The sequence below is a fragment of the Helianthus annuus genome, chromosome 14, assembly GCF_002127325.2.
Source record: "Helianthus annuus cultivar XRQ/B chromosome 14, HanXRQr2.0-SUNRISE, whole genome shotgun sequence".
NCBI lineage: Eukaryota > Viridiplantae > Streptophyta > Magnoliopsida > Asterales > Asteraceae > Helianthus > Helianthus annuus.
This window is the reverse complement of record NC_035446.2, coordinates 156,173,839-156,193,546: the sequence shown is the minus strand read 5'-3', so window position 1 is coordinate 156,193,546 and position 19,708 is coordinate 156,173,839. Positions and strand designations below refer to the sequence as shown.

The 19,708-nt window shown below is 38.4% G+C and overlaps 1 protein-coding gene across 1 annotated transcript; it reads left to right on the top strand.

Moving 5' to 3' along the window:
• The first annotated feature begins 16,796 nt into the window (after nt 1-16,796).
• LOC110906161 (AT-hook motif nuclear-localized protein 14) lies at nt 16,797-17,922 on the top strand. Its single transcript, XM_022151412.2, has 4 exons — nt 16,797-16,931; nt 17,024-17,173; nt 17,305-17,587; nt 17,664-17,922. The coding sequence occupies exons 1-4, from the start codon at nt 16,818-16,820 to the stop codon at nt 17,726-17,728; spliced, it is 612 nt and encodes a 203-aa protein (XP_022007104.1). The 5' UTR covers nt 16,797-16,817; the 3' UTR covers nt 17,729-17,922.
• The last annotated feature ends 1,786 nt before the right edge of the window (nt 17,923-19,708 follow it).

Sequence of the window (19,708 nt, the reverse complement as noted above, 5' to 3'; positions counted from 1 at the left end):
ATGTGTAAAACTCATTTTATGGCTAAAACGGTCAAAACCGACATAAGCCGAAATAATTAAGCGATCTAAGATACGATCAGCCAAAAATTAAATAAAAATCATCTAAAATCCCAAAATATTATATTAAATCTGTTGGTAAAAAGTTTCGTATCAAGACGTGGCCAGAAACGGGTTCTACGCGAAAAGGGCCGTTTATGTAATTTAAGAATATAGTTTTACGCTAATGGCCATAACTCAAAATCTGGACCACCAACTGATCCGAAATTTTCGGTGCAAGTTTATATATTAGAAATACAGATTTCTATCCTTTCACTTTTCCAAAAATCACGTTTTATATCAAAAAGGGCAAAATAGTCAACTTTTAAGCATAATCGGAAACATGCAACTTAATCGGCTAAGTATAGACTTAATCAACAAAAATTCCAGAAAGTTTTACCAAAATAAAAATGGCCAAAAATACTTTCCAATACAGATTTCAAACATGCATGTACGAATCCGAATCGATAGTCTACGAAATAGTCGTTTTACAAGACTTTCGGTTCCGATTCGTGTCTATACTATAGATTGTCGAGTTGATCGTGGTAAAACACATTCTTATATTCATAATAAAGCTATCTATGATGATCAAACAGATTGCATGTCATTTATTTTACCATTTAAGCTATTTTTTCTCAAAAATCACTTCTGTTGACTTTTTAGAATCACGTTTGACTCGACAATTAGCATGCATGTAGTGGGATTCAGATAGTACCCTTTAGAGGGTTTGTTTCCCACATAAATACCAACATAAATCTGGTTTCAATTCGAGGAATGACTGATTGAAACTTGTTTAATCAGAAAGTCAAAGTGTATGATCAAACAGTTTGACTTTTAGCAATAATCAAAGCAAGAACGGATTTGAGATCGAATTAGAAGCTTACCAAGGTCCTATTGATGTTAATCTAACACAAGAAATCGGCCTTGATGTCCAGGAATGCTCCAGAGATGCTTGAGAGCTTTTGCAAGTTTGGAAGTTCTTGTTCACAACACAAGTGTTTAGTAAAATGAGCTTTGGATCAGATTTAAAGCTGAATTTTGATGTTTGCAAGGAGGTTACTGTGGCCTAGGCATGCATGGACGTTTATTGGAGCTCAAGGGAGGTGAAAACAGCTGGAATGCACACAAAATCGGACCCAAATCAGCCCAGTTCGCGAATTCTGTCGCTGGGCGCTGGGTCGCGGCCCGCGTAGGACCTCAGGCGGGCGCCTGGGGTCAGCAGTTCCAAACTTCGCCCATTTGTTGCATGTTTGGCCCCTGTACTTTGGTTGCGATGATTTGGCTACTTATCTTGACCCGTAAACCCCCAAACCTGGTTTCTAGGAACCTTAGGACATTTACCAACATGGTAATGTCCTCGGATAATTTTGCGCTCAACCGAAAAGCCATGAAATTCGACGTTGACGCTTTTAGTCCTTCAAGTACGGTTTTGGCCATAACTTTCTCATACGTTGACGAAACTTCACGAAATTTTAACCACATATTCTAGTGAGTATATTTTAGCTTCTCAAAGCTTCGGGTCTGCCAAAAGTTCACTCAGAGGTATAAATTCAACATGTTGACACTTTTGGCCCCTATAGTTTGTAATTCCTCACTTTTGTGCAATTTCCGCGTCGTATGATCCATGAATTACCCGTTTAAGGTTATAAACATTATGTAGGGTTATCATAGAGTCTATTTATCCATTGTTGACACTTTGGACCCTTACGTTCCATAGTTTTCACTGTTTGTCACTTTTAGTCCCTCTAAAGTTCATTTTCACATACCGGAACCTTATGACACGTGTCAAGACATTATTGGACGAAATTTTTCGAGGTGTTACATCCTCACCCCCTTAAAAGAAATCTCGACCTCGAGATTTACTGAAACAAATGGGGATATTTCTCTTGCATCGTGGATTCCACTTCCCACGTGTATTCGGGACCTCTACGGGCATCCCATTTGACCTTTACAATAGGCACGTGCTTCCTCCGAAGCTTTTTCACCTGTCGATCCTCAATCGACAAAGGTTTTTCTACGAACTTCAAACTTTCGTCTATGTGTATATCTGTATGCGGTATAACCAGTGAATCGTCAGCGAAACACTTCTTCAAATTACAGATGTGGAACACATTATGAATAGCACTAAGCTCTTCAGGCAAGTTTAACTTGTAAGCGACTGACCCGACACGTTCGATAATCTCGAAAGGTCCTATATATCTCGGGCTCAGCTTGCCTTTCTTTCCAAATCGCATCACACCCTTCCAGGGCGATACTTTAAGCAATACTTTTTCACCTACATCGAAGTGAAAATCTTTGCGCTTAGGATCCGCATAACTTTTCTGCCTATCCCTGGCAGCTTTCAAACGATCGCGAATCTGAACGATCTTGTCTGTCGTCTCAAAGACGATATCTGGTCCTGACAGTTGGACTTCTCCAACTTCTGCCCAACAAATGGGTGATCTACACTTTCTACCGTATAGGGCCTCAAAAGGCGCAACTTTTATGCTGGAATGGTAGCTATTGTTGTAGGAGAATTCAATCAGTGGTAGGTTCTTATCCCAACTACCACCCAAGTCGATCGCACATGCACGAAGCATGTCTTCCAAAGTTTGAATAGTACGCTCACTCTGACCATCAGTCTGAGGATGATAAGCCGTACTAAAATTCAAACGAGTGCCCAACGATTGTTGGAAACTCTTCCAAAAATGTGACGTATATCTAGTATCTCTATCGGAGATAATAGATATAGGTATACCATGCAATGATACAATCTTATCGACGTACAATTGAGCTAACATATCTGAGCTATACGTCTCTTTGATGGGTAGAAAATGAGCTGACTTAGTCAGTCTGTCTACTATGACCCATATGGTATCATTTCCCTTTTTCGTCTTCGGCAACTTGGTGATGAAATCCATTGTCACCATTTCCCATTTCCACTTGGGAATTTCAGGTTGTTGAAGCAAACCTGACGGCTTCTGATGCTCAGCCTTGACTTGCGCACAAGTCAAACATTTAGCTACATGCTCAGCTACTGACTTTTTCAAACCAATCCACCAGTAGTTTGCTTTCAAATCCTGGTACATCTTATCAGCTCCAGGATGAACGGAATATTTAGAGCTGTGGGCTTCCTGGAGGATAACATCCCGAAGTCCTCCATAGACTGGAACCCATATTCGTCCGTTTAGTCGTAGCATTCCATCCTTGTCGTAGGATAACTGCTCCTCAGTTACTCCTAACTTTTCTGCAGGATAGTTAGCTTCCAGCACAGCTTCCTTCTGTGCAGCTAACACCCTTTCACTCAAATTATTTCTTATTTCAATGCGCTTGGCATTGATTCTGATCGGTTTCACCCTTTCCTTTCTGCTTAAGGCGTCGGCAACTACATTTGCCTTGCCTGGATGGTATCTTATCTCACAGTCATAATCATTGAGAGTTTCCATCCAACGCCTTTGTCGCATGTTCAATTCCTTCTGATTGAACAAGTGCTGAAGACTCTTGTGATCTGAATATATTATACACTTGGTTCCGTACAAGTAATGTCTCCATAGCTTCAAAGCAAATACAACTGCACCCAATTCCAAATCGTGGGTGGTGTAGTTCTTCTCATGCACTTTTAACTGTCGAGAAGCGTCGGCAATAACTTTGCCTTTCTGCATGAGTACACAGCCCATACCAGTATGTGATGCGTCACAATACACCACAAATTCTTCTATGCCATCGGGCAATGTCAACACCGGAGCATTGCTCAATTTCTTCTTCAGGATGTCGAAGGATTCCTGCTGCTTAGGGCCCCAATCAAATTTAATCTTCTTACGAGTCAACGACGTTAGGGGCGCAGCAATCCTCGAAAAGTTCTCGATAAATCGCCTATAGTATCCTGCCAATCCGAGGAAACTGCGAATCTCGGTAGGAGTCTTCGGCTCCTGCCAGTTCATGACTGCTTCTACTTTAGCGGGATCTACTTGGATACCACGCTCGCTCACTACATGTCCAAGGAATTGGACTTCTCGAAGCCAAAATTCACACTTCGAAAATTTGGCATAAAGCTTCTCTTGATGCAGAAGTTTGAGAATACAACGAAGGTGTTTCTCATGGTCAGCTTGGCTCTTCGAGTAGATAAGGATGTCATCAATAAAGACGATGACAAATTTATCTAAATAAGGTTTGCAGACGCGATTCATGAGATCCATGAACGCGGCTGGTGCGTTGGTGAGCCCAAACGGCATCACTAGGAACTCGTAATGTCCATAACGAGTCCTAAACGCGGTCTTGTGTACGTCTTCCTCCTTGACCTTCAACTGATGATAACCTGACCTCAGGTCGATCTTGGAGAAATAGCTTGCTCCCTGCAACTGATCGAACAGATCGTCGATCCTGGGTAACGGATATCTATTCTTAATAGTGACCTTGTTAAGCTCACGGTAATCGATGCACAGACGCATCGATCCATCCTTCTTTTTAACGAACAAGATTGGCGCTCCCCAAGGAGACGAGCTAGGCCTAATAAAACCTTTGGCTAAAAGCTCATCCAATTGCGTCCTCAACTCCTTCATCTCCGTTGGTGCCAATCTGTATGGTGCTCTTGCTACAGGTGCAGCGCCTGGTATGATATCTATCCGAAACTCTACTTGCCTATCCGGTGGCAAACCGGGTAGTTCTTCAGGAAATACTTCAGGATATTTCGAGATAACGGGAATATCTTCAATCTTCGGCTTCGGCTCATCAATGGTAACTTGGGCCATATAAATGACACATCCTTTCTGCATGCATCTGGATGCCTTGAGCATGGACACTTGCTCAGGCAATCCATGCTGGGTATCTCCTTGAATAGTAAGTGACTCACCAGACGGAGTCTTCACTATCACCTGCTTTCTATTGCACAGAATCTGGGCTTGGTTACTCGACAACCAATCCATGCCTATCACTATGTCGAATCCAGCTAGCTTAAAGGGAAGCAAGGATAACGGGAAAGAATGATTCCTAATGGATATAACACATCCATCTAGAACAGTCGAGGCGGTTTCTATGGTTCCATCGGCTAATTCCACCTCATATTTCACACTTAAGGTTTTAACAGGAAGGTTCAACAATTTACAAAACTTATCACCTACAAACGACTTATCAGCTCCTGAATCAAACAAGACTCTAGCAAAAACATCATTTACAAGAAACGTACCTGTAATGACGTTGTCGTCAAGAACTGCCTCCTTGGCGTCCATTCTGAAGACTCTCGCATTAGTCTTCTTCCCATCATCAACCTTCTTCGCATTCTTTGGGCAGTTGGGCCGAATGTGCCTCTTCTTGTTGCAACCAAAACAAGTTGCATCCTTCATCTTCTTGCAATCCACAGCTTTATGATCTGTGGACTTGCAGATCCCACAACGTTTCTCGAAAGACTGGGACTTAGACTCCTGCCTGCATCTCCCAAAGTGATGCCTCCTACAAACTTTGCATTTGGGTTTCTCACCCGACTGATCTCCTTTCTTGAACCCCGACCCTTTCCTATGGTCGTTGTTTCCCTTGTGTCGTTTCTCAGATCTTCGTGAGGTGTCATCCTCACGTTTCCTTTTGTTTTCCTCTGAGCTCTTCATAGCTCTAAGTCTGACGACATCTTGAGTGAGGGAGAGGGATAGATCAGCTACTGATCTAAATGTAGTAGGCCTTGAAGCCTTGACGCTTGCCTTTATCTCCGGTGCCAGACCCCCAATAAATCGAGCGATCCTACGCGGCTCCGGGGTCACCAGATAAGGCACTAACCGGGATAAGGTGTTGAACGTAGTAAGATACGCTTGACAATCGAGATTCTTCATAACTAGAGACACAAAATCCGATTCAATTCTCTTGACCTCATGCTGCGGACAGAAATTCTCCTTGATCAGTGCTACAAACTGATCCCATGTCATGCTATACAGAGCGGTCTTTCCAGTAGCTTGTAGAAGCGACTTCCACCATGCTAACGCGTCTCCCTTGAACGACTGGGACGCGTACTTCACAACATCCCTATCAGCACACCCGCTGATATCGACCACAGTATCCATCTCATCAATCCACGTCATACAATCGACGGCCCCCTTTTCCCCAGTGAAATCTCTGGGCTTGCAAGATACGAAGTATTTGTACGTACAGGACCTGCTGTGCGTATCATGGTTCATCTTAACTTCTTGCTTTGGGATGCTGCTGTGGTTGGAGGAGTGGTTATCATCCTCAGCTTTCTTCGGCTCACTCTTTTTTAGAAGGTGGCTTACTATGAGCCTCAGAATGAGTCTTGGGCTTTGCGTGCGGTTCTGTTCGGGTCCTACTCCGAGTACCACTAGATTCCCTGAATTGCCTATCCATAGCTTTGGCAACAGCGTTATCTATCAGTGCTTGCAACTCTGCACCGGTGACGTGAATCTTTGCATTATCTGAGTGTTCCCCAGAATGACTGTTGGTCTCCTCCGATTTGGCCATTGTAGCTTTAAGCTACAATAAAGGACAAGGTCTATTTAGAAACCTAACAGTATCATCGTTCTAGACGATTTATTAACCATGGTATCAAGAACCTTAGCAGTTAATTTAATAATTTCATTCAGGCTCTTAATAGCAATCAAGGAATGAAAATATATACATTGGCACCATAGGCCTAGTCACATGGACAATTACTAAATTATAAATTTAGATTTTTATAGGATTATAAATTGTATAGTTAAACAAATAATCCGTTACTAGACAGGGAGTCATAAACCACAACTGTCACTATATGACATAGTCATAACCCGTAGGTATCAAGTCATAAATAGACTTGTGTACAGATAAAATCTGTAGATAATTTATTAAAAAGGGTGGCTTGTGTGATTCTACCGATCACGCTTAGCCAGGAATGTTAACATGTTTTCAGATGTTAACAGGGAGTTGAATCCTTTCAACCAGGTTTTACCATCATGGCCAGGCCTGTTAATAAGGCATTCAAGCTAGGTTATACCTTACTAAGATTCTTATAAATGGCAAATCAAATAAAAATTGATATTTTCCACTATTTAAATATTAAATTCATGCACACAAATAAAATGAGAAATTCAAACTAACCATATCAAATTTTAAATAAGGTACTAGTACATCTTTGCCCTAAACGGGACTTTTAATTCAAATAACACGAATAACATGCCCGCGCAGGGGCTAAACAACTAACAACAACGACGAATAAAATAAAACAAACCCACGCAGGGGTTAACAGAACAACATACCCACGCAGGGGTAGAATACAGGAGTAGATGTCCACGCAGGGACATGAGTAATGAGATAACAATCAAAGGATTCAATAATCCTTCTTACTCTTACCCTTGAGTAAGTCAAACACCTTCTTGAACATGCCACTATTGCGTCGGCGATCAGCTCACATCTCGTGTTGCAACTCACGTCGCATACTGTTAATCCCATGCAGGATTTCTTGAACCTGCGGCGGCGACATCATAGGCGCCGGTGGCGGTGGCTGGTACTGCTGCGGCTGCGGTGGCTGTGGCTGCTGGTAACCCGGAGGGTAACCAAAGGTAGACTGCCCAGCAGTCCAAGTGTCTCCAAATGGACCACTAGGTGGGAGTGAGCTGTAGTTTACAGCTTGCCAATAAGGGTCTCCTGTGTAATCGTAACCCTGGGGGAAAACCTGCTCGAACGGGTTAAACTGAGCTGCGCTGGCATAAGCCGGAATCGGCTCTCCATAGTTCTGCGGCGGCAGAGGCGGGATCGGTACTGAAGTGACCTCCGATACGGGATGCGGAGACTCCCCCGTCTCGGACTCCTCGGGAAGAGGCGTGTAGCGGCTGCTACCAACATGGGGAGGGGTGCCTATGCGAATCCCTCCGCGCGTAGACATACGCGCATTCCTCCTTGGCCTCTGAGGCGGAGGAGGTAAAACTGGTGGTGGTGGTGGCGACGGAGTGATCACATCGCGCCAGAGGGCCTCAGATAGGTCCTGCTGTAGTGGCGGCTGCTGCTGAAGCTGCTGCTGCTGGGAGTGGTGCTGCGAGTGCACCGGCGATCCATGGTGAGACTGGAGCATCGGAGAGTTGTGGCGGCTGGGGGTGTAATACCAATCGTGCTGCCGAAACCTCTCCTGAAAGCTATCAACACCATTGTAGGGTGATCCCCTAAATGGTGACCCATCCGATATCTCGATGGGATGGTTGGGCGTACCTGACGGTGGCAGTGAAGGGTCCGTGTCTTCATCAACTTCCATCTCGTGATCACCAGGAAAGTGGTCCTCCGGTCCTAGTGGGTTATGACCCACTGGCTCATCCACAAAAGCATCAGGGTTATACAGACCCTGGTAAACTGGTGCTAGGTATTGGTGAGGCGACTGATGGAGCGGTATGTAAGATCCATGAGAACCATGGGCCCATTCTCCGAGTGGGGCCCAAATGATTGGGGTAGTGATGGCGAAGTGCTCATAGACACCGAGTGTCTAGCCGGCTCGGCGAATGATCCCCAAGGATCATTGGCTGCAGTGTGGTGCGTAGCTGACGGAGCTCGTCTGTGTGAGGGTCTTGCCTCATGGTCGTGCGATGTAGCGAATCCTCCTCGACCTCTCATCCGTGGCGGCATAATGATCCTGTCAAAAATTAAACAAGTTGCACAACAAATATATAAGACAAAGCAAATAATGAAAATAAAATAAAATAAACGAAATGTTGAACATTTCCTAAGTTCTTTGTCTAGACTCGAAAATCGAGGAATGTGCAATTGTGTAACTGAGATTAAACACATTAGGATAGTGTTTAATTCACTCAGCGTTGGCTCTGATACCAACCTGTCACACCCCGATTTCCACGTGTCACCGGTGGGCCCGGTGTGGGGTACAGTGACGTAGTTGGCATCGTCATAGACAATCAACACAATATAATAATGCACAGCGGAAGTAGAAAAGATACATTTCAACTTTTAAATAAAGTGCAATAATAAATATCACAGTAGTTGAAACGGATCCACAGGCGGATCAAAAAAAATAAGAATAAATAGTTCAACAGATATTTGTCGTCCGAGCTTGCGAGACTATAGTGGACGCTCTTAGGAAACAGCCAGCCTATTTTCGTATAGTACCTGCACTTAACCTTTTGGGAAAAATACGTCAGTTTACACTGGTAAATACAAATCAACCGACTCATTTTGAAAATGATTGAAAATTGATTTAAATGCACAAGGCATAAATATTTTTATTAACTTGGGATAATTATACAATATAAACTTGTGAACGATTTACATGCACTCGTATCTTTGGTGGCCCGGGATCTGCTGTCCGGGCTAAAGATTAAATGACACACCACATTAAAGAGTTATACACGCCGAGTGTACGCCTACACCCCGTGCTCTGGTCGTGGCCATCTCGTAAGATAATGCCAAGGATATCCGGGACACGGTCAATAACCCCCCCAAAGCCTAAAGTAAGACAAGACTGTTTAAACGAGTCGCACAAGCTATTCAAGACTGTACACCTATAAGGCGCAGGACTTGTGCGCCCGATCAAGCGGTATTTTAAATACCGTACCCCAAGCCCGTATAGGGAAAATAAGTCAAAATGTATTTACCTGAGCAAGTATGTAACACAAACGGTAAGTGTGGTAGCTTTTACTGGGCCTCCTAATCTGGAACAAAGGTTTATAATTAACCTATTAGATTCCTAACGGGTCTTTTATTTAAGCCTAAGCTTTGACCGTTAGTTTTAAGGATGATACGGTTTACGCACGATTAAGCGAAAGACCGGATAGAATGTGTTTTAGACCCGACAAGTTTGAATACTTGTATAATATGGGTATACTAAATACATTCTGGATTTTGAGTTAAAAATGATAACGTTTGACCCGTTTCGGTCAATTTACGCAAACTAGTTACGTAAACCGAACCGAACGCTAAAAGGGCGTTACGGGTAGCCAAAAGAATCAAATGCAAGTTTCCTGATATAATATGCTTTAAATATGATATAACATCAGTAAGTTATGTTCCATATTGCCCGGAATAAGTTTAAACTCAATTTATGCCTTAGAAGGGCATTTTGGTCATTTAAAAGATTGTAAAAGAGTTAAATTAGAAATCTGAGGTTCGGGTCTGGTTCATACAGAAAATATACTTAATTTAACATGTTATAACAGTAGGGTATGACCCATATATCAAATTTATCATTTAAAACCAAACTATGCACCGTATGGGTATTTTAGTAATTTCACAAGGGCTAAAACTGGAAACCTGAGTTCAAAATATTATCCTTACTGTTATTATATGAAAATATGCAATTTACATCAGTAGGTATAAGTCTTATATGTTAAAAACGGGTATAACGCTTACTATGCGCTTAAAACGCTAAAAATGCGATTTAGAGCCGTTTCCGGGTTTATATACGAAAGCTGAGATTTTTATATTTCCAGAAGGCTCAAAATAATTTATTTAACATATAAAATCAGTAGGGAAAGGTTTCGGGTCAAAAGAATGTGTAAAACTCATTTTATGGCTAAAACGGTCAAAACCGACATAAGCCGAAATAATTAAGCGATCTAAGATACGATCAGCCAAAAATTAAATAAAAATCATCTAAAATCCCAAAATATTATATTACATCTGTTGGTAAAAAGTTTCGTATCAAGACGTGGCCAGAAACGGGTTCTACGCGAAAAGGGCCGTTTATGTAATTTAAGAATATAGTTTTACGCTAATGGCCATAACTCAAAATCTGGACCACCAACTGATCCGAAATTTTCGGTGCAAGTTTATATATTAGAAATACAGATTTCTATCCTTTCACTTTTCCAAAAATCACGTTTTATATCAAAAAGGGCAAAATAGTCAACTTTTAAGCATAATCGGAAACATGCAACTTAATCGGCTAAGTATAGACTTAATCAACAAAAATTCCAGAAAGTTTTACCAAAATAAAAATGGCCAAAAATACTTTCCAATACAGATTTCAAACATGCATGTACGAATCCGAATCGATAGTCTACGAAATAGTCGTTTTACAAGACTTTCGGTTCCGATTCGTGTCTATACTATAGATTGTCGAGTTGATCGTGGTAAAACACATTCTTATATTCATAATAAAGCTATCTATGATGATCAAACAGATTGCATGTCATTTATTTTACCATTTAAGCTATTTTTTCTCAAAAATCACTTCTGTTGACTTTTTAGAATCACGTTTGACTCGACAATTAGCATGCATGTAGTGGGATTCAGATAGTACCCTTTAGAGGGTTTGTTTCCCACATAAATACCAACATAAATCTGGTTTCAATTCGAGGAATGACTGATTGAAACTTGTTTAATCAGAAAGTCAAAGTGTATGATCAAACAGTTTGACTTTTAGCAATAATCAAAGCAAGAACGGATTTGAGATCGAATTAGAAGCTTACCAAGGTCCTATTGATGTTAATCTAACACAAGAAATCGGCCTTGATGTCCAGTAATGCTCCAGAGATGCTTGAGAGCTTTTGCAAGTTTGGAAGTTCTTGTTCACAACACAAGTGTTTAGTAAAATGAGCTTTGGATCAGATTTAAAGCTGAATTTTGATGTTTGCAAGGAGGTTACTGTGGCCTAGGCATGCATGGACGTTTATTGGAGCTCAAGGGAGGTGAAAACAGCTGGAATGCACACAAAATCGGACCCAAATCAGCCCAGTTCGCGAATTCTGTCGCTGGGCGCTGGGTCGCGGCCCGCGTAGGACCTCAGGCGGGCGCCTGGGGTCAGCAGTTCCAAACTTCGCCCATTTGTTGCATGTTTGGCCCCTGTACTTTGGTTGCGATGATTTGGCTACTTATCTTGACCCGTAAACCCCCAAACCTGGTTTCTAGGAACCTTAGGACATTTACCAACATGGTAATGTCCTCGGATAATTTTGCGCTCAACCGAAAAGCCATGAAATTCGACGTTGACGCTTTTAGTCCTTCAAGTACGGTTTTGGCCATAACTTTCTCATACGTTGACGAAACTTCACGAAATTTTAACCACATATTCTAGTGAGTATATTTTAGCTTCTCAAAGCTTCGGGTCTGCCAAAAGTTCACTCAGAGGTATAAATTCAATATGTTGACACTTTTGGCCCCTATAGTTTGTAATTCCTCACTTTTGTGCAATTTCCGCGTCGTATGATCCATGAACCACCCGTTTAAGGTTATAAACATTATGTAGGGTTATCATAGAGTCTATTTATCCATTGTTGACACTTTGGACCCTTACGTTCCATAGTTTTCACTGTTTGTCACTTTTAGTCCCTCTAAAGTTCATTTTCACATACCGGAACCTTATGACACGTGTTAAGACATTATTGGACGAAATTTTTCGAGGTGTTACACATTGCGTTTTAGGTAAAACTCATTTTATGTGTTTTTTTAGTCCATTGCGTTTTAGAAAGTATCATTTCTTTTGTGTTTTTAGGCTATTGCGTTTTAGAAATAAGACATTTCTTTGTGTTTTCTGGATATTGCGTTTTACAAATAAAACATTTCTTTGTGTTTTTGGTGCATTGCGTTTTAGAAAAATGTCATTTTTTAGGTTTTTTTTTCATTGCGTTTTACACAACTGGGTTTTAATTTTTTTTCGAAATTATAGCAATAGTATACTCGTTTTAAAGATAAAAAAACGCTCGTTTTTTTGGTGCAATTTTTATAAAAAAATAATGTCGTATGAAAAAGTTATTAACGTTTAAAAAATGGGGGGGGAAATTGGAGGAGAGAGAAACTATTGCCTTGTATTGACTAGAATGCTCCTAAACAAACCCACAGGCCTCATTTCTTCCCTTCAATTTCCCTCATTTAATCTTAGCCCTTGATTAACTAAATGGATGGTCAAGATTACTTCCTAGCCTTTTTAGCCAAATAAACTTTCTATTATATCCTAACCCTAAAGTAATATACAAACAAAATACATATAAACAATATAATAAACATGAATAAATAAATCTAGCTTAAATTATTATAGTTTAATAGAATTAATCTATAGAGTTAATTGTAAGAATTATCCTTTATCTTTATACTTAACTTGGTTTTTACCCGGGATTGCTTCCTGGGCTCGGGAAAGTTATTTAGATTAATTAATTACTATTTGTTTGTAATACGACCATATTACATCAACCATCTCATTCGATTCAACATCAATGTCTTCAAATCACCGGATTAGATCATGAACTCATATTAGAGGACAAACAAAAACACAACAGGACCATATGAATAATATTATTTCCACTTTTACATCAATACACTTACATGATAGGGTGATTTGGAATTTTGAAAAAATCTTTGTTTTTGTACCTCTTTTACAAAATAAGGTGTTGACCAAATTTGAAACAGATGTTAACCAAAAGTCAATAAGATATTGACAAATAGTTAAACAGATGTTGAGCTTAAACAGATGTTTGGTTTAAGGCCAAACATCTGTTTATGGCCAAACATCTGTTTAAGGTCAAACATCTGTTTAAGTCCAAATATCCGATATAGAAGAAGAACATCTGTTTAAGGCAAAACATCTGTTTAAGGTCAAACATGTGTTTAAAGTCAAACAACTGTTTAAGTCCAAACATCTGATATAAAAGGCCAAACATTTGTTAAATGCCAAACATCTTTTTAAGCCTTAACAGATCTTTAACTTGTTAAGATCTACTGTCTTCTAACACAGTTTTCCTCTTCAAAACACTGTTGAACCTAACATGGGTTTCCATTAACTATTGCCCAAAAGGCAAACAGATGTTCAAACCACTATTTGTTATTGAAGTTCTTTAAAAAATTAGATAGAATTCAAGAAAATGGAACAATGACTTAAAGGACTATAATTTAACACATAATCTAATTGGCCAAATTTAAAACATAAAGTGCTAATAACAGTGTTTTATCATCTTAGCCATACATAGCAACAAATCATCAAGTTAATAATTTAAGAAAAAAACCTACAACATCACCATCAAAAAATTCACAATTAGTATCTGATAACAGAACAGACTTAAAATGTGTTTGTTAAACTGATGTAACTTGATTTAATACTATCTTCTGTTGCGAAGACACGTATGTGAAATGCAACATATCACCAAACCTCAAGTTATTGTCAGTCATAAACTTTCGCTAACCGTCCAACGCATAACGTGGCTTCAATTCATTTAACTCCAACTTAACATCATAAACCTCCACAACTCCAACCATGTTTTGAACTTTCAAAGGATGAAGATCAAGAGAAAGACCTGCTCGTCTCGCAACTTCAGCAGGAAGACGCTACATGTATAGTGTGGAAAAAAATAATAGTCAGACAAATAAACGTAAATCATTAGTTTATTATAAAAAATGGTATACCAGCCTATAGTCTCCTTTGCGATCAAAATGAAAGAGCTCGGGGTCAAGAGGGTGTCCAGAATGTTTTTTTTGCAGTCTTTGCAATCTTATTTCTACGGTTAAGCTTTTTCTGAACGTTGGCAGCTCTCTTCCCCTTGATTTGGGAAACGATGAGTTAAGAAGTTATAATTTCACTTACTATGTAAATTTCGTTGAGATGAATTAACTGCTGTAGAAGATGAACGTGAATTATTTGACATTGTTAAGTCTGAAAGAAGGAGATGCTTTCAAAATAAGAAAGAGTATAAGATCAGGAACATTAAAAAAATAGAAGAAAACAGTGGTTTTTAAATTTTGAATTACAGTATGTAATACCTAGGGATTAAACATAACCTCAAAAAATTATAATATTGCATTTTATCATTTTGTAATTAAAAATCATTTCATGAAAAGTAAAATAAAATTGTTTCATATTATTGAATTAATTATTCCAAATAATCTATTACATTGATAAAAAAACTTAACAACAAATTTTGTAATCTTTGTGGAATGTAAATCGGATGTTCATCGGTTAGGTTTATGGTTTATTTGTATATGATTTAAGTTAAACGGTATTTTTTTCAGTTATCTAAATAAACCAAAGAAAACAAATAAAATAAAACAAAACATGGATTGATAAACCAAACAAAAAACCAAATAAAATGGGTTTGAATTTACGCTTCATACTTGGTTACGATTTTTCTTAACAACATACTTTGAACGACTTACAGAAAATTTGAAGTATATAAAAAACCTATTGAATGAGATTACTTAAATAAGTTAATGGGAGAAACAGGCATAAATTCAATATTTTTTTTAAACTGTAACATAGACGGATACTTACTAAATCTTGGTGGGCAGGGATAACGGTAAAAACCAATAAAGAACAACCACATCCACTGATAATCCTATATAAATTATGAGATAAGATAATAAGATTAAAATTGCTTAAAGATTACAAATGTTTGTAGATAAAAAAGTTGTTAATTGGGTATATACAATATATATATATATATATTATAAATTGTTGCTACTATTCATACACATAAGTTTTAAACATAAATATTGACTATTGAACATCTCAATATTTATTTAACAATATACATTATAATAAGCAGATAAGTTTTTAGGAATTCAAAACCACATAATCAGTCCAAAACATAACCCACCAAACACCCAAAAGCAACAAAACGAAAACCATAAGTTCAACATGGCAACAGCATATGAAATCAACACGTAAATGTATTTGAAAATACAGAAGACACTATTTCTCAATCTTTGGAATCAAAAGCGTTGAAACACCAGCATCTTCATCCTGAGAGAGTTCATCATTAATGCGGCACTTTGTCGAGGAGTTACCTAATGCATCATCCACATCGAACACTTCACGAATATTACGTTTTGTTTCATCAGAAGACGGATTCTCAGTGCCTACAAGTGCTTGGGATGCAGGTGTAACATTGTCACCGCAGTATGACATCTCATCCTGATATAAAAAGACAATAAGTACTAACGTTTAAAAAAATTTAGTACAAATAAGGAAATTCTCATATTACCTTCATAAGGTCAACAGGAGTAGACAAACTGCAGGAATCTGGAACATCCAACGATTCGGACTGCTCATGCTTTAAGTACATAATACACAATAACATAAAATACACACAATGGTATAAATATATTTTAAAACGATATCAATATCAAATTAAAAGAATGACATAATGAAGATTTAGACCTGGTTAAGATTGAATTTGAAGCAGAGCGCGGAAAGGATCTCATCATCGTTAGTGGCCATTGAAATACCATAGTTTTCAACCTGATGCTCAATGTTATAGTCTTTAACACTTATGATGAAAGCATACCTCTTTCCAATCAATGTATCAAAAATCTCAGGATATGGGTTCGGTATCTCTCCAGAATTAACAACTTATGATTTTATAAAAATTAATATAAATTACAATGAGCAGAATGATTCCATAATTGAGAACATACAATTTTATAAAAATTAATTTTAAATTATATATAGTACATGGCCAAATAACTGAATGCATGTATTTGTTACCTGATCTTGAATTGAAACTAACTCTTTGGCAGTTTTCTGAAGAGTCACATACCCATTTACCCGAACCATACCCGTACTTTAGTTTTCTCTATTCTTGAGTAACAGAGTAATCTACTAATCCCCCTACTTTTTAGTTTTACGTGTAGTTACTTTGGGTAACACAATTATATAAAAAATAGAATAGTAAGAAATCTACTTAGGAATCCCAACGGGTAACTTTTAACAAACTATCTCGTAGACCCGATGCCTTATGGCCTTATGGGTATGGGACCGGGTACAGAACATAGTTTTACAATCGGTTATGGGACGGGATTACCAATACTTATCAGAAACCCGTCCCGGCCATAAGGCCATTTCATCCCTAATACTGAAGTCTTTCTAATATGCTTTTTGGAAATGATGACAGGATATTAGCCAGAAAATAATGTCGTTTATGCAACAAAGCAAGCAAGAGATGTGTGTCCTCTCAGCATCTGGTTCAATCACGAATGCAACGTTACGCCAGCCAGCCACATCCGCAGGCAACATTACTTATGAGGTAAGTAAACATTTTTATATGCATCCTTAACTCTTTATGATCATTAGCTAATCACTTATCAATTCACGGTTTCTAACTTTCTATGATATCAGGGTCGTTTTGACATCCTATCATTCTGCGGATCTTACATACGTACTGATCTGGGTGGCACGGGTGGATTAAGCGTCTGTTTGTCTAGTAACGACGGACAAATCATAGGTGGCGGTGTTGATGGGCCGTTGATAGCCGCAGGTCCTGTCCAGGTAGTATTCTTTTAGTTTGAGTCAAGTAGATTTGACCAAATGAGAGGGTTGGGTAACGGGTCAAAACAGGTTTGTGTTGGAATGGTACGCGTGTGATTTGACGCCTCTTTTTTGATTGATTGCGTCTTCAGGTAATCGTTGGCTCATTTTCTATCGAGGGTAAGAAAGAAAGTACTGCTATCTTAAAAGGCGATACATCTACAAACAAGTTGCCATCACCAAATGTGGGGCCGTCGGTTCCAAACTTGAGCTTCCTATCGGGACCAGACACTTCTGGAAGAAATGTAGTCGGTGGCAGTGATGAGCAACAAAATATCGACGGGTACCAGTTCATGATCCAGAATCGAAATGTGCCTGTAAGCGATTGGAGGCCTAACAATGATTCTAGGAACACTGCTGGTTATGATTTCTCAGGTAAATATTATTACTATGTAACGCTTTTTTTTTCGCGGTTAGAAATGTTTAATGGGCTTGTGGTGTGGTTTTGCAGGAAGATTGAATCATGGGGCACAACAGTCACCAAAGAGTGGGGATTATGATCGTTTTCAAGACTGAAGCAGTTGTGGTGGGAAGTGGTAACTCAATGCTTCATGATTATTATTGTACAGTTAACCCAAAAACATATTTCTATTCAAATCTGCTGATGTGTACTTTTAGCAGTTAGCAAATGTTTCTTCAACTTGCTTTTGGATTAACACTAATGTATCTAAATTCATGTATAAGTATGCAAATTTCACTTTTTTTTTTCATCTTTGTTATTATAAATTTTTATTTTTTTCAATATACATTTTATTTGTTAATTAATGTGGGTTGTGATTTGATTTGAGAGTACACCTATAAGGGTGAGAGGGGCACTCCTCTCTTAGGGGAGTGACCTCTCTTACACACACCCAATCAGCACGTGCAACGTCAACTTCCCTCTTAAGTCCCCATTTTGCAATCAAACGTTGGCATCACTCCACTCACACAATTACTTTTTTATAAAAAAAGAAGAAAAAAATATGATTGGTGGAAAAAGGGTGGACTCACATTAATAACCAATCACCCCCTCTCTCTCTCCTCTCTCTCAATCGGTGAGTACACACCGCTCCCCCACCCCGCTTCCCCTCCCCGAATTGATGGCGGCGGTGTTCCCGCTCGAGGACTTCACTCCCCGCTCCCCTCCCCGAGAAGTGCCCCGCTCACCCTAATCTGTGATATATCCAACTATGAGAAATATCTCCGGTCGTTCTCCAGCTAATGTCGACCTCATTTGGCCAAGTTGTAGGATTAATGGATTATGTTGGCCCTTGAATGTGAAACGACAGTATGGTCGTTTGGTCGCTTTGGGAAATTATTTTTTTTTATTGTTATATAATAGAAAATAAGAAAAAGGCCTTCGTGATTTATTCAAAGCTTGTGTCATTATTGGATATCTATGTCACGAAAGAGAAACATGTTACGGGTCAATGTTGTTAATGTCCTAAATTTAAGAGTGTTCTCACTATTCCGACACCCTTAAAATCTTATGTTCACATCACTATACGTATACACTCCATATACAGTTGTATAAATGATTGTTGAACAAAAAAAATGTCAGAGAATGTTTACTTCTTCCTTCATGTATACGGATTGTATAACATTATACGACCCATATAATGTTATCCGAACCCAACCTCATATAATATTATACGACCCGTATAATATTATACGAACCGTATAAAATGTTATACGACCCATATAGTGTTATACGACCCGCATAATGTTGTACGACGGGCATAGAATGTTATATGTCCTATTATTTTCCCTATCTATACGAGTCGTATAACATTATACGGTCCAATATTTGTCATGTTAGATTATTTTATACGGGACATATAACGTTATACAACCCGTATACAGGGTGTGAAATTAAAATTTTGAGGTGTGTCTTTATTAGGACCTTTTAAGAGTATTCAATATTTGAATTGGATTAAAAAAAACTCAAAATTTTATTTGAATTTAAAATCCTTTTTTTTTTGAGTTTCCGAATCAAATTAACAGCTGATTTGAATTTAGGTTTTGAATTTAATTCAAATGTGCGATTTCTGATTAGATCCAAAAATCAAACTCATATTATATATAAATTTATTTTTAGTTTTATTTTATGTGTATAATTTTAAAAACATGGGCTTTTATTATGATTGTTAGTATTATTATTATTATTATTATTATTATTATTATTATTATTATTATTATTATTATTATTATTATTATTATTATTATTTTAATTTTTTATTTGTTTGAAGCAAATCAACTCGGATTCAAACAAAATCTTAATTCAAATATGAACTGAATTTTAGTTATGAGTTTGAATTGTTTTTTTTTTTCTAATATAATTCGAATTTGCATTCAACTTTATATTTTCAAAAGTTAGATAACCTTCAATTAATTTAAGTAGCTCAAAATTTGTTAAGCCCCCAAAGTTGAAATAAATGTGAAGGTGAATGTCACTTGTCATTAAAAGAATTAAAAAAATAGTATTTCCCCTTTCAAAGTAATCTAATAATTTTGAAG